This window comes from Choloepus didactylus, chromosome 8 (assembly GCF_015220235.1).
Source record: "Choloepus didactylus isolate mChoDid1 chromosome 8, mChoDid1.pri, whole genome shotgun sequence".
Lineage (NCBI taxonomy): Eukaryota > Metazoa > Chordata > Mammalia > Pilosa > Megalonychidae > Choloepus > Choloepus didactylus.
In genome coordinates this window covers 86622697-86637529 of record NC_051314.1, presented here as the reverse complement: position 1 = coordinate 86637529, position 14833 = coordinate 86622697, and the positions used below count along the sequence as shown (strand labels likewise).

The following is a 14833-nucleotide window of genomic DNA, read 5'->3' as shown; positions in this document are numbered from 1 at the left end:
CACTGTCCCTGCCTCAGGCTGAAAAGGCCCTAGGAGCTGCAAGGTGAACTCCATGTACCTGCCCCGTTCTTTCTGAAGGTCAAGGAAGAGCAGGTGGATAAGGGGATGTCAGCAGGAGGCCCCAGGCCCTGCAGTGCTCTCACCACAACCGAGGCCTAGCTCCTCACTCCTTGATGCCTCTGGTGCCATCTCCTCCCACAAGCAGTGGACTCTGCAATGAGGGAACCCCAAGCAGAGGTACTGAAGACTGGGTGTAGGCACAGTGACAGAGTAGAAGACTGGCTCTGATTGTGCCTCACCCACCAAAGTATTACAACTGCTTTTTTTTCACCCTCATGCAAAGCTCCCTAGAGGGTGTCCAGGCCAGGGCTACAAGTTACCTGGGGCTGGAGCAGGGGAGGGGAAATGCATTACAATCCAGCGGCAACAGATTTTCCATCTGTCCTCAAGTGCCACCCACAGACCTAGACTACCAGCAAACACCCTAGACTTGATGTGACTTCATTTTCCAAATCAGCCCACTGTGCCCAATGCTATCCCTTCTGTCTTCTGCGGTGCCAGGGAGAATGTGAAGATGAGTTCAGCTAGAACTAGACACAGCCTTAATATCCATGTATTTATTCTCAGAACATACAAACTCATCTCAGAGAATAGAAAACAGAAATTTCACTCAGTGACTTCAAGATGGACATAGCCAGCTCACCCTGACCCCACATCTACTAAAAAATTCCCTGGGTGAGGGATGCCTAGAGTGCACAGCACCCCTTGGCAAAGGGGCTGAACACAGCTCTAAAAGCTCTCAACGTGTTTCATAATCCAAATGGGAAAACAGCTGTCAAAATGACAGTTTAGAGTCCAAGGTCCATAATCCTTATGGTGCCAGAGGTCCTGGGCCACCCAGGACTGCAATGTTGCTGCCACTTATGCAGTCAAGTCTGCCGAAGGAGGTGCCATCCAGGCAGCCAGCTTCTTGTTCAGTGTGTGTGGCGGGGCGGGGGAGGCAGACAATGCTCACCGCCCATCCCCATATCCTGGCAATAGCTTATGGCCAACTACAATCCCAAAGCCCCACACAGGGGCAGAGCTGGGCCAAAATCCTGTGGCGATTTGCATTTCCTGCCTCCTACAGCAGCTTCTTCTCCTGCAGTCCCAGGTTTCAGACTTGACCATCTGGGTCCGGCAGTCTGTTTCATATGCCCCCATATCCCAAAAGTGAGGACATGGAAGGAGGGATGTGAGGGTCCTGAACATCAGGCATCAGGCAGCTTCAGCACAAGGCCTTAAACCCTTGGGAAGTGCTGTGTCAGGCAAAGATGGTCTCTTCCCGGCGCTTCTTGGTGAGGATGGTGCCTGGCTTGTGCTGGGCATCTGGGTGGTTGGCTAGCTCTGGTGGGCAGGAAGACACTGGGCTCTCCAGGATGGCCTGCTTCAACTCATAGAACACAGCGGAGTCCTCTTTGGTGAGGAAGGTGATGGCCACACCACTCTTGCCGGCTCGTCCCGTACGGCCAATGCGGTGGATGTAATCTGGGAATTGGGAGGAATGTCACTCAGGACACCAGGCCAAACCCTGGGGAGCAGTGTCTGAAGCTTCCATTTCTAAAGGCATCATCTTTCCCCACCACACTGCCAAGGGCAGTAAATACAACTCATGCTGACTCAACCTGACATGCCTATAGTATTCTCCACTGGAGTCTTATGTCCCCACTACCACTACTGATTCTTGGCCATCCTACCACATTAAGACCAAGAGTTGCCTAGCTCCACACTTTTGAGGATAGAATTATGACCCAAAGTGCAGGCACAACAAATCCACGTGAGATAGAGGGGAGGAGCCCTTCTCGTTGGGACACACAATCCTGGAATCAGGGCCATGAGAGATGGCAGCAATAGCCTCCTCAGGGCAGCACCCGACTTTAAGTGGGAAGAGATAAGGAGTCTCACTCTATCCTGGACTAAAGCTACTTTCTCCTGCACTTACCTTCAATGTTTTTGGCCATATCATAGTTGACAACCATAGACACATCTTGAATGTCGATACCACGACCAGCCACATCTGTAGCCACCAAAATATCCTTGGCCCCAGCCTTGAGGTTGGATAGTGCAAACTCTCGCTGCTCCTGGCCTTTTCCACCATGCAGTGTACAAGCATTATACTGTTGGAAGAATGGTGAGGTGAATAAAGAGCAATGGGATCATGGAAAGACACAGAAGTTAGGAGGAGTGGGGACAGAAAAGAAAGGGAGAGTTAGAGATATTAGCAGGGTGGAAGGGGAAGGGGAAGGAGGCAGGAGAAAGAATGAACACAATAGAAAGGAGAGAACAGATAAGCTGAAGAAAGGGATGGTAGAGTATGGGATGTGGCAGGGATAGAGAAGGTAAGGTCAGAGGCAAAGCAATCAGGGGCCACATATGGAGCCAGACAGATGAGAAGAGAATTAGGATCAGAGAACAGGATGGAAAGCAGGGATCAAGAACACCAAAGTGAAAGAGTTAAGCAGAGAAGACACACTCTTTCCCTCAAACACCAGTATTAGGAGTAAAGGACCCTGATTATCAACATCTCCCTCCTGACCACATTATTCCCCTCCCAAACATATAAACACAAATAGCTTTAACCCACTCTATTCCTTATCCTCAGACCCTTCCAGGGAATGTGTCTCAAAATCTCTACCTGGCCCCTCCCCACGTACAGAGACCTAGGCGGCTTTGGCTGGCATTGCTGGCATGGACAGGGAGGCGTTTCAAGTAACCCAGGACTCCTTATCCCCATCAAACTGCCCTTTGCCCTCTGGCTCTGACTCGTTAAATACTGGAGAGGTTAAAGGATGGGTGAGAATTGAAAGCAGGAGCCTGAGGGGACCCTCTAGTTTGAGAAAACAGCTCCGTGGATGCCAGATTTTGCTCTTCCCTGCCAGACACACCCCCATCTTCTCCAGGGATTTGGCCAACACATCGCAGCCCTTCTTCTGGTTGACAAAAATGATGATGGGTGGATCAAAGCCTTGCTCCAAGATTGCCAGCAGCTTTTTCCTGGGATGAAGAGGAGAAAAATGAGATGCTTACTTCCCACTACAAGTGAAATGTTCAACCATAATCTATGAACATCAATTCCAGGGTTTTCAATGCCCATAGCATTCTGAACAAGAACACTGAAGCTCTTCAATACAGAAGAGCAATCACCCCCTGGTCACCACTTTCATTAAAAGAAGTTCACAAAGCCCTTTCCCCACCGTTTCCCCTGTACCTCTTTTCTGACTCTGACATGAGGAAGACCTTCTGTTCCACACGTTCATGGGGCTTGCCTGCAGAGCCAATGTACACCACAGCAGGTCGCCGAAGATAGCTCCGGGCCAGCCGCTCCACCGCTGGGGGCATGGTGGCCGTAAACATGACTGTCTGGGAAAACAGGAAGGTCAGCCCTGGACCCAGGCAGACACGTATCTCACCATCACCATAGCAGCTCAGCCCAGGCTAAAGAATCTAAAATGGTGGTGAGTTTTGCTAGCCACTGCCTTTGGAAATGGTGTCCTTTGCCTTCCCATTTCTTTCCTCACTACTTGTTCATCAAGGCACTTCACAACCTTTGAGGACAGGAAGGGCTGGGAGCATTTGCTAACATCTGTGGTCTGGGTAACAGCAGGACACTTTGGAATCATTTTTCCAGGACTGAGCTAAATGGCTGCACCCCTATAACAGTCAAGAGGACTGTACCTAGACATACTTCACCATTCTGGAAACATGTACTGTAGGCCCCAGAGCAAAAAGGACCCCAAAGCAGGTCTGGGAACTTGCCAACCTTTCCCAACCAAGGGAACCAGCCTTACTTGGCGGTACTTATGTTTCCCTGACTCAAAGTTGGCCAACATCTTCTCAGGGTCCTCAGCCTCATCCGTGTCTGGCTTCTGGTTGCTGACAGGCATGTGCTCCAGAATCTTCTGGACGTCTGGCTCAAAGCCCATGTCAATCATCCTATCTGCTTCATCCAAAACCACATAGGTACAGCGGCTCAGCACCAGGTAGCGGTTCTCCAGCACATCAATCAGACGTCCCGGAGTGGCAATCACAATCTGGGGAGGAGAGCATAATTTATATGTGGATCCAGAAGTTAGCCCTTTCTTCTCCCTCCTGTGAACTATCCATCTGCATGGGTAACAAACCACCATCACTAAGGAACTTGGGCCCCCAACTTCCAGTTATGTTTGGCAATGAACTGGCATGAAATCACAGAGGAGGCAAAATCAGAAGGAACTTCCCTAGACGGGAGAAAAACTAAGGGATATTGTGGAGGGGGTAGTATAAAGGGATTACTCTAAGGAGTCTGCAGAAGACTCAATCACAACAGCAGACTTCTTGTTAAAAACTGGTTTCCCATTCTCCTCCCCCATTCTGAGAAAAAGGCAACATATATACTCTGGTCTGGCAGAGTGATTAAGAGCAAAGCTCTGGATGTGAATCACAGCTCTGTCCATACCAGTTGGGTGTGACTTTGGGCAAGTTATTAACCTGAGCCTCAGCCTCTGGGAGAGACCACTATCTACTCTCATCTGGTTGTTGTGAGAATTAATGAGCTAATATATACAATGTGCTTAGTATAATCCCTGGTGTGTAAGTTCTCAACAAACAGTAGAATGTATATATAAACCAGGACCTTTCTTAATTTTACTGAACATCTATGATATAACCTAGAAACAAAGCCCCAGAATAGAGAGCCTTTCCAAAGAGTGGGCTGGCTGCTGGCAAGATGAACAAACCTCACAACCCATGCGCAGTCTGAAGCCCTGGTCTTCTCTGGAGATGCCACCAATGACAGCCACAGTGCGGATGCCCAGTGGCTTCCCAAACTTGATGGTCTCTTCCTCAATCTGCTGAGCCAACTCACGGGTGGGAGCCAGGATGATGGCATAAGGGCCCTGGTCTGACTCTTCAATCCTGTGGTAAATGGGGAATCCCACAGCTTCATCAGGCTTATTCTCATCCAACCACTAACAGGAACAAGACCAAGTCACTCTTAAGGGCAGCTATGGGAATGGAGGTGGGGTGGGAAAAGCAATGATCCCATTCAAAAATCTGAGACTCCAGAGTAGCAAAGGTATCTAGGGAGTGGTCCTTGCCAGCAACAAAATAAAACACTTCCTTGATATCATGAGCCAATTATTTCCCAACATCTGTCCCAGATTTAAAAAGGAGGTTTCTGATTTAGACTTAAAAAGAAAACCAAACACTAGTTTGCCAGTTTCACCTCTACCCAGCCAAACCCACTGCACCTGGGGCAGCTGACCCTACCTGTCGATCTTGGGAAGTGTGGTGATCCAGACCAGCAAGGGGATGAGGAAGGCTGCTGTCTTGCCACTGCCAGTCTCGGCTACACCAATGATGTCACGATTCTGTAGCCCAATGGGAATTGCCTGGCGCTGGATAGGTGTTGGTTCCTGCAATGACCCAGAGAGAATGTAACGGGTACAGACAGAATTATACTATCTGGGCTACTGCTGACAGAGTAGACACACATGCTTGCACAATGAGAGGACACCAAGTACAGCTCACAGGAACGGAAAACTGAGAAGAAACACAAGCATTAAAAGTTAAGACTTTAGAAAGTAACACAGACCCTGTCATGTTGGTGTCCACTGGCAAAGAATGCACCAAAGAGTCAAGGAACAAGTTCTCTATTCCCAAATAAAGTCTGTATCTCCTAGAAGGTAGAAACAGGCCAAGCTGCCCTCCTTACCTTGTAGCCACACTTATCAATAACCTCCAAGATGTGTGGAGGCAGAGAAGAGTCTTTCCAGGAGCGGATGGGATTGGGGATCTTGCCACCTTTGGTGGTAATGCTGTAGTCTTCGCGGAAGATCCGCCAGTCCCTGTCCGTCATCTCATCTAACTTCTTCTGGGACCAGTGCCGGTCATCCCAGCGCTGCTTGGCTTCCTTCTTACGAAGTTTCCGGAGTCTTGCCCTAGAGCAGGATGGGAGGCATGACAGAAATCAGTACCCTCCAATTCTTTTCTGTAGATACTCTGAGCTCTGCTCAACCACTCCTAGTCCCGATCACTCACTCTTCCTGCTCCTTTTCTTCCAGTGTTCGCCTCTTCTCCATTAGGTCTCCATAGAAACGTGACTGCTCTCGTTTCTGCTGTTTTAGGTCAATGCCTGCAATGAAGCCTCGCCCCAACAATTGTACCTGATGTCGTTCCTTATACCTGGGATTGAGACAGAGGAAGAAAAACAGAGAACGCATTGTTATGGCACCAGGAAGGAAGGACAGGCTATATTACCTTTTCCCTTCTACCATTTCCCTTCCTGCCAGGGTGTTTCCTAGAGGGCTGGCTGGCTATTAGTTCATCAATTTGCCTATCCCAACTTATCTTACTTCTCCCACCTCTACAGTGGCCATTTCTCTCTTGGAACTGCGTAGGGCAAAAGACCTAGCACTTAGGCCCAAAGCCACTCACAAGGGGTTGTAGTCAATGGATGTGTCCTCAGAAGCATCCCACTCAAAGACAAACTTGCGGTCATTGAGATGCCTCGTTCGGCGCCGCTTCTTGATGCCACCCAGATAACGCTCCTGCCCCAGAAGACAACACAAAGCCCATCAAATTCAAAGCCCAAATACATTTTGGGTCATGCAGAAATCAGAATGGCCAAACAATTAAACTTTATTTTTGTGTGAGGAAAATGAGGGCAGAACGGATGCCTGTACCTTAATAGCATGCAGTTCCTTGCTCTTATCCTTTTCTTCCCGGATCTTCTGCCGCCCTTCCTCATCCTCATTTCCATTGGTCTCCCGCTCCATCCTCTCCCGGCGTTCCCGACGTTCCCGTTCCTGAGGGTCTTCTGTAGACCAAAGAAAGGAAAGCTACAGAAGAGGTCAATGGAAGAAAAGAGGAAAGGGCATGGAGAGGATACAGCAAATATACACCAAGTAAGAAAAAAAAAAGGGCAGATTCATGATGTGAGGGAAATGGAGATCTAACCGAAAGCTATTTTTCTCATAAAACTCCTTCACCCTCTCCTCTTCGAAAATCCAGAGCAAACAGTTTTCTCTCTCTCCCAAGTAACTCTATAATCTATATAATCTTTTCCTGCTCATCTTTCCACAGGGTAGGAAAACGAACCCAACATCTTCCTGCCCATGTCTTGGAACTGTTTCCTCTTCTTCCTCTCCTCTTCAAGCATCTTTTGCCGCTCCTCCACCTCCTGCTGTCGCCGCTTTAGAGCTTCAGCCTCTCGTTCTGCCTTGGAGAGGAACTTGGGCTACAAAACAGAGTGGAACCATAAACAAAGGATGTGACGGCAAGGTACAATCATATCGCTGATGGGAGAATCAGCAGGAAGGCCTCAAATATCCTACTGGGCATTTTACCTGTTGAGGAAAGCACAAATAGGCCTAGGACCCCAAGCTCTTACCTTGGCCTCAGCTTCTTCTTCAGCCTTTTTCTTGGCCAGAAGTTCCTCCAGGGATAATGGCTGGGCCTGAAGAGAAAACACAGGACTTCAGTCCATAAGGTCGCTCTCTCTTTGAAGATTAACAAAGCAGGACTTGAGTTGAAGAGGAAGATGAGATAATCCTTCCTTTCCTTTACCTTAGGCTTCTTATCGCCATGTTCATCTTCTTCATCCTTCTTAGAGTCTCTGTCCTTCCGAGATTTAAAATCTTTTCCTCGGCCAGGAGATAAACTTCAAAGAAAAGGAAGGAAAAAAGTCCATATCACTCCCTCCCCCCTACGTGGGATCAGACACCCAGGGGAGTGAATCTCCCTGGCAACGTGGAATATGACTCCCGGGGAGGAATGTAGACCTGGCATCGTGGGACGGAGAACATCTTCTTGACCAAAAGGGGGATGTGAAAGGAAATGAAATAAGCTTCAGTGGCAGAGAGATTCCAAAAGGAGCCGAGAGGTCACTCTGGTGGGCACTCTTATGCACACTTTAGACAACCCTTTTTAGGTTCCAAAGAATTGGGGTAGCTGGTGGTGGATACCTGAAACTATCAAACTACAACCCAGAACCCATGAATCTCGAAGACAGTTGTATAAAAATGTAGCTTATGAGGGGTGACAATGGGATTGGGAAAGCCATAAGGACCACACTCCACTTTGTCTAGGTTATGGATGGATGAGTAGAAAAATAGGGGAAGGAAACAAACAGACAAAGGTACCCAGTGTTCTTTTTTACTTCAATTGCTCTTTTTCACTCTAATTATTATTCTTGTTATTTTTGTGTGTGTGCTAATGAAGGTGTCAGGGATTGATTTAGGTGATGAATGTACAACTATGTAATGGTACTGTAAACAATCGAAAGTACGATTTGTTTTGTATGACTGCGTGGTATGTGAATATATCTCAATAAAATGAAGATTTAAAAAAAAAAAAAAAAAAAAAAAAGTCCATATCGCTGTCTTACCCCTGGTCCCTGGATGAGGTTCAGGATGAGCCTCAAAAAGAAGATGGAAGTTTAGCCTTGATACAACAAGACTGGCCTATGCTCATCCATCATGTCCTGGAGCTCCCTTAACAGTCCTGGTCACCCTGCCTGCTCAGGAACCTAATGATGGCCCAGCCTTGGCCAGGGCTTCCTTAGATATTAATAACACATCCTTATAAAAGCTAACAGCAGCAATAACAACACTTTACCATTTGTGGAAAAGTGTTTTAACAAAAATTCCGTGAAGATTATTTGCCCCTTAATCTAAGGGTTAAGTTACCTACATCTCCTTTTCTGAAACTATCTTCTGAGAAAAATGTCTTCACTACTGACATCAAAAATAAATCCTTCAAAAAACAGTTGCACACTGGGGGAAAAAAAAGTCCTGCTTAACTTTAAAGTACACAATGAATGAATTTAGCCTTCAAAGCCACCTACACACACCCCTCCCAGATACTGCTACATATGCCTCATTCTCATTTTTCCTTCTTAGTCGTCCCATAAATCCTTTCTTAATGCCTGCTATTAGCTTAATCTACAAAAGATCTCAAACGACCCCACTGTGCTTCTGTTTTGCATACTATGTCCTTTGCCCTGACTGCTTACCTACACACTCAGGGTCTAATAAGAACTTTGCAAAGATAGTTTCCAGAGGAAAGAGATCAAGACACTGGGGCATTCCAATAAATTTATGTTGGGTAGGAACTGACTGATCTGATAGAGAAAAAGGAATGTTTTGTAGGCTGGTAACCTTTCCAAACTAATTGCTAAACTCTAAAAACAAGTTTACCCTCAAAGAGCTGTGACTTCACTAACTGGTTATCTTTCAAAAGCAGACAGTTCAGCAGTAACTTCCAATAGGATCCACTAAGAGAAATTTACTACCCTATGATGCTGACCCAGCTCAGATGTAGCTAGGAGGAGATAAGCGTGTTCACCTAGAGCCTATTCTCATTCTCTCAGGTACCTGGATCGTTTACGATCCTTGTCCCGCCTGTGACCATCCTTGTCCCGATCTCGGTCCTTCTTGTTGCGATCCCGCTCCTTCTCTCGTTCTCGTTCTTTGTGCCGCCGTTCTCTGGAATACAGCAAACTTAAGAAATCACTCAATATTTTCAGAGCATCCTACTTCATTGCAGCCCTAAGAAGGTTCCCATGGTCTTTTCTCCCCAAAGTAATGTTTTTCAAACTGGGGAATATATTTCTTGGGAAAATTATGAGGGGATTCTAGGAAGGTCTAGTAGATCAGAACTGTACTGCTAAGTATTAATGGCAATGACAGACCAAAGATTATTTTAGAAGACCTACATTCTTTGCTCATCTGGGCCTTCACCTTACAAGTTCCCTCTTAACCTTTAAGCACTACTGAGGAAAACTGAAAATATCTGCAGATCCAATTGGGAAAGGAGCAGAGAAGTATATAAAGACTGATGTCCTAACACTGGAGGCATCTGGGTGGCTGACAATGAAAAAGTCTGAAATGTACTGTCCCCTCCCATGTAACAGACTTACAAAGTTACTTTACCTTTCCGTCGATTTTGAACGAGAACGGGAGCGAGAACGGCTGCCTCCTCGACGTCTATCCCTTGAACGATGCCGCTTCCTATCTTTAGATGGGGAAGATTTCCGGTCCCGATCTCTTTCCCGCTCTCTGTCAGGAGTCCTCGATCGCTTCCTTTCCTCCTTGGAAGGTGACGCATCACGGTCCTTCTTGTCAGCCAGCTCTCCTGCCATCTGTCATTGGTAAGAGAAATACTTATTATGTACTGGGTACTATCCGAAACTGCTTATATATAATTGCTACGTAATCTCCAAACAATCCTATGAGGTAGATATATTAGTATGCCCACTCTACAGATGAGGAAACTGAAGGTCAGGTATATAAAGTAACTTGCCTAAAGACATTTCAGGTATAGTAGCAGAGTTCCAAGAACTCAGGCTTCAGAGGCTCACTCTTATTTACTACATTATACCGTCCCTCTGTGATTCCTGTGTGTATATGTTCATTTCTAAATCTGTACAATGAGTATGTCACATTTTGTAATTACACCCCAGAAGAGTACTAAAAGAAGTGTTAGTGAATGAACAATGAACCATCCATCTCTAGAAACATCTTGTATTGATTTCTTAAGTCTATTAGATCTGCCAGCCCACCAGGATCATCAACACATGTATGTCTAGAGGAGATAAAGACCTTTTGAGTACATAAAGAAAGCTTAGGAGAGGGAAGAAAAAAAAAAGTTTAACTTTGAGATTTGGAATTATAATCAGCACCCCCAAAGAATTAGGCTCAAGGAAAATCTAAATTTAAATGGATAAACAAACCCACTTTTATTGTGGGCAAAAGAAAATGAACATTAAAAGAAATGTACCCAAAACTAGCAGTCCCAGAAGTCCTGACTGACATTCCCTACTCAAATTTTTCACAGTCTTGACAAGCTATACTGACATTACCCAGTGTCATGAAAGGTTTGAGCAGGAATTTGTTCTGTTCCTCTCCTGCCTGGGGGACATAGAACACCATGCCACACTACTGACTGTCCCTTGGACTACAAAACCTACTTCAGCCAGGAGCTAAAATGACAGCAAGTCTGAATTTTCCTCTAGCCCATCATCATCACCATCATCTCTAAGGCTTAGGATACATTTCTCAGAATGTATCCACATCTGGTTCAGCTAGAATATCAGTTCCATAAACTTTAGCTTACAATTCCCCCTTTTCATGCGATTCCCTGCCATATATTCTCAAGAAGGAAATGTGAAAAGGTGAGAAAGAAAAACGAATAAGTAGCACTTACAAAAGGTGGAAACAACCCATTTTAATCTGACAATTTCCTGAGAAATGACTGAATGTACTATATCAACAGATCATACATATTGCATGGAAATTATATGTCTCCTACTTACATCCCTAAGGAAACAGTCCAGAGGAAAGGCTACACGCTCTATAAAGCATCATGGACATCATTCATTCTTTCACTGAATATTCATGAGCACCCAGTAGGCACTAGAAACTGTTCTAGGTGCTAGAGCTACAGCAGTGAACAAACCAAAGTCTCTACTTTCTAATGTAGTGGACAATAAGCAATTAGGCAGAGAGATAAGAATAATGAGTGCTAATAAGTGCTAATGAAGAAAATAAAACAGGGTGATATGATAGGGGAAGGGTATGAACAAGAGATAGAAAGCTCAGGGAATAATTTTTTAGATGACATTTAAGCTAGACTTGATTGAAGGGAAAGAAAGAGCCATGCAAAGTTCAGGGAAAATAATTTATTAGGTAGAAGGGATAGCAAATTAAGGCACTGGGGCAGGAACTAGCTTAGCATGTTTGCTAATTAAAAACAGACTTTGTGTGGCTGAATGGCACTAACCCAGGGAGAAGACTGATTCAAGATGAGGTCAGTGAAGTAGGCAGGAGGCAGATCTGGAAATGGGTTATAAACCAGAGCAAGGAATTAGGATTTTAATCTGACTATAATGAGAATGTTAGAAGGGTTTTAAACAGGAAGTGATGTGACGTGATGTAATAAAACATTTTAAAAGAATCACTTTGGTAATTTGCTAGGAAATATGTAGTAGGGAGGCAAGAGTGGAAAGAGAACCACTGAGAATGCTATTACAGTAGTGCAGGCAAGAAACAATGGTGGCTTTTTCTAGGAAGGTGGCAACAGAGATGGAAAGAGGTAGACAGCTTCAGGGGATACTCTGGAAGCAAGGCTGACAGGACTTACCAAGAAGGGGAAAGAGGGGAAGAGCAGACACAAAGATAACTCCTAAATTTATGGTTTAAGCAACTTAATGGTTTGTGGTGACATTACTGAACCACAGAAGACTGGAGGAGAACAGATTCAAGAGGAAATCAAAAGTTTCACTAGGGTTGAGTGTGAGATGTCAATAAGACAACCAAGTAGAGATTCCAGGAAGGCAGTCAGATATGCAAATCTGGAACCCAGAGGAGAGTTCATGATTGGAAACAAAAATATGAGTCCCCAATACATAAGATGGCTTTTGAAGTCATAAGGCACAAAATGATATTATCTAAGTAAGCAGTACAGTTAATTGAGCTCTGGGGCACTCCAACATTTAAAAGATCAGGCAGAGGGAAGCCAGAGGAAAAAACCAGAATAAAAGCAGCAGTCAGTGAGAAAAGGAGGAAAAAAAGGAAAGTATGGCATGATGGAAAGCCAAAAAAACTGTTTCAAGGAGGGAGTAGTCAACGGTGTCAAATACTAATGAGGTGGAGAAAGAACAAGATATAGAGAAATTACCGTGCATTTGGAAAAACGGAGATTGTTAGTGACCTTGACAAAAGCTGTTTCAATACCATGGAGGGAGCAGAAGCCTGAGTGGAGAGAGTTGACAAGAGAATAAGTAGGAATATGAAGACAGTAAATTTAGACGATTTTTATTATAGATTTACTTATCACAAGGGTCAGATAACCAAGTTGACTCTGTCTATTGCTTCCTGGCAACTCCCTTTCAAACTTCCAAATCTTTGAGTTTCTCAGTTCTTGTAGGGCAGGGGCAGAACTTTTTTTCATTCAATTAAGTAATTTTCAAATTGTCTACTATATGCAAAGCAACATTCTAGGTACTTTGTGAGTTACAAAAGGAAACCAGGAAGATCCTGCCCACAGAAGGCTTATAGAACAACAGTGGGGATTGCACACATACAGCAGATAGATGCCAGGATGAAGGCTCAGCTAAGTATTACCGGAGTTCAAATGAAGTTTGCGAAAAGGGATTTCGAAGGTTCCGCAGAGGAAACCGTTCTTGAGCCCTTAAGTATGGGCAGAATCCGAAGATGTGTAATTGAGAGCGAGGAAAGGAAGTCATTCCTGGCAAAAGAAATAATACAGGAGGCACAGAGGCGGGAAAGCATGGACTGGTTCTGGGAGAAAAGCCAGAGTTCCAGTTCGGCTGCAGCAAGGTCTACTGGAAGCACGAAGGAATTAGGTCGAACTGGGGGTATCGCAGGTACTTTGCCTGTGGGCAGAGGTCTGGACCCGTAACAACGTCGACTCCCGTCCAGGTTCTTGGTCTCTGCCCCCCAGGAGCCGACACTCCCCCTAGGGCCCGCGCCCCTTCGCTCTTGCCCGCCAGAGCCTCCCACGCTCGTGCTCCTTTCCTGAGGCGTTCTTCTCCGCCTCATCCCGGAAGCAACGGCCACCGCCATGTCCCCACTCTCGCCCTCTCTTGCAAGCTACTGAGAATCGCCTCTATCGCCCAGGACTCACCACCCTGAGTCTAAGCCGTCCAACGCGGCCTTAACGTCGCCAAGCAGTCGCCATCTTTCCCGTTTCCTGGTCACCGAGTTGCGCCCCCGGCCGCGCGGCAAGCTGGGAAGGCGAGTTCCGGGTCCTGGGCGGCGCAGGTCCATTACGAGGTCCTGGAAACTACCAGTCCCAGAAAACACGGCGCGAGCGACGGCCCGGCCGCGGGGTATGCTGGACAATGTGGTTCGCCAAAATGTTTGAGTCTGCGGGAGGAAGAATGTTCCGTGGGCCGACGTCCTGCGAAGAGTTCTTGCGTGCCGCAGTCTCTCCTGGAATATGCTGGTCTTCCTAGAAACTATACTTAGGACTCTCATGGCCCCTCCGTTACAGCGGAGGGATTTAAGGACTTCCTTAGATACTAATAGCACATACTTATAAAAACTAACAGCAGCTTGATCATGGATCTTTTCCCAGAATGGACCATATGCTGGGGCATAAAACAAGCCTCTATAAATTAAAGAAAAAAAAAATTTTTTTAATATATTCAAAGCACATTCTCCGACCACAATGGAATACAAATAGAAGTCAATAATTTTTGAATTGTAACTCCACTATTTACTTCCTACATGATAAAAAATACACAAACTCTAATGACAAATCAGTGGTTTTGAACTCAATGTAAAATATGTAATTTTTGAAACAACTATATAATAACAACAACAAATACTTTACCGCTTATGGAAAAGCATTTTTACAAAAATTCAATGAGGTAGAAGATTATTCGCCTCTTCAGCTAAGGGTTAAGTTCCAGGAAGGAGTCACCTAGTATTTCAGAACGAGGATAAATAAATTATTCTTTGTGCGGTACAGTCCTACCCTTTGGAGGACATTTTAGCAAGACCCCGCAGGAGGTAACTGCTGTTAACAACGGCCTGTTATGGTGACAACTCAGAAGGAGCCCACACGTTTCCAGTGGTCTCCTGGGAGGGTGGTATTGCCTTAGGCTCAACATTCCAGATAGGACCTGGCTTCTTCATTGTCTTGCCCTTTGGGATCTGGCCAATTGTTGAATCTTGGGATTTAGGCTTCTTTCTCCTTGCTCTTCTCCCCTGAGCTCTTTTACCCCACATTGTATGATCAATTTGTTTCTCTTTGGTCTTATGGATTCATAATCTTCCCTAAAACAAAA

At 45.6% G+C, this 14833-nt stretch overlaps 1 protein-coding gene across 1 annotated transcript; it reads right to left on the bottom strand.

Moving 5' to 3' along the window:
* Positions 1–602: 602 nt before the first annotated feature.
* On the bottom strand, positions 603–13745 carry DDX23 (DEAD-box helicase 23). Its single transcript, XM_037847791.1, has 17 exons — positions 13666–13745; positions 9951–10159; positions 9393–9503; positions 7585–7678; positions 7409–7474; positions 7117–7255; positions 6702–6835; positions 6454–6566; positions 6058–6201; positions 5732–5957; positions 5287–5432; positions 4755–4932; positions 3828–4070; positions 3248–3399; positions 2925–3033; positions 1982–2156; positions 603–1527 (listed from the first exon to the last, which is right to left on the bottom strand). The coding sequence occupies exons 2-17, from the start codon at positions 10157–10159 to the stop codon at positions 1304–1306; spliced, it is 2463 nt and encodes an 820-aa protein (XP_037703719.1). The 5' UTR covers positions 13666–13745; the 3' UTR covers positions 603–1303.
* Between the last annotated feature and the right edge of the window lie 1088 nt (positions 13746–14833).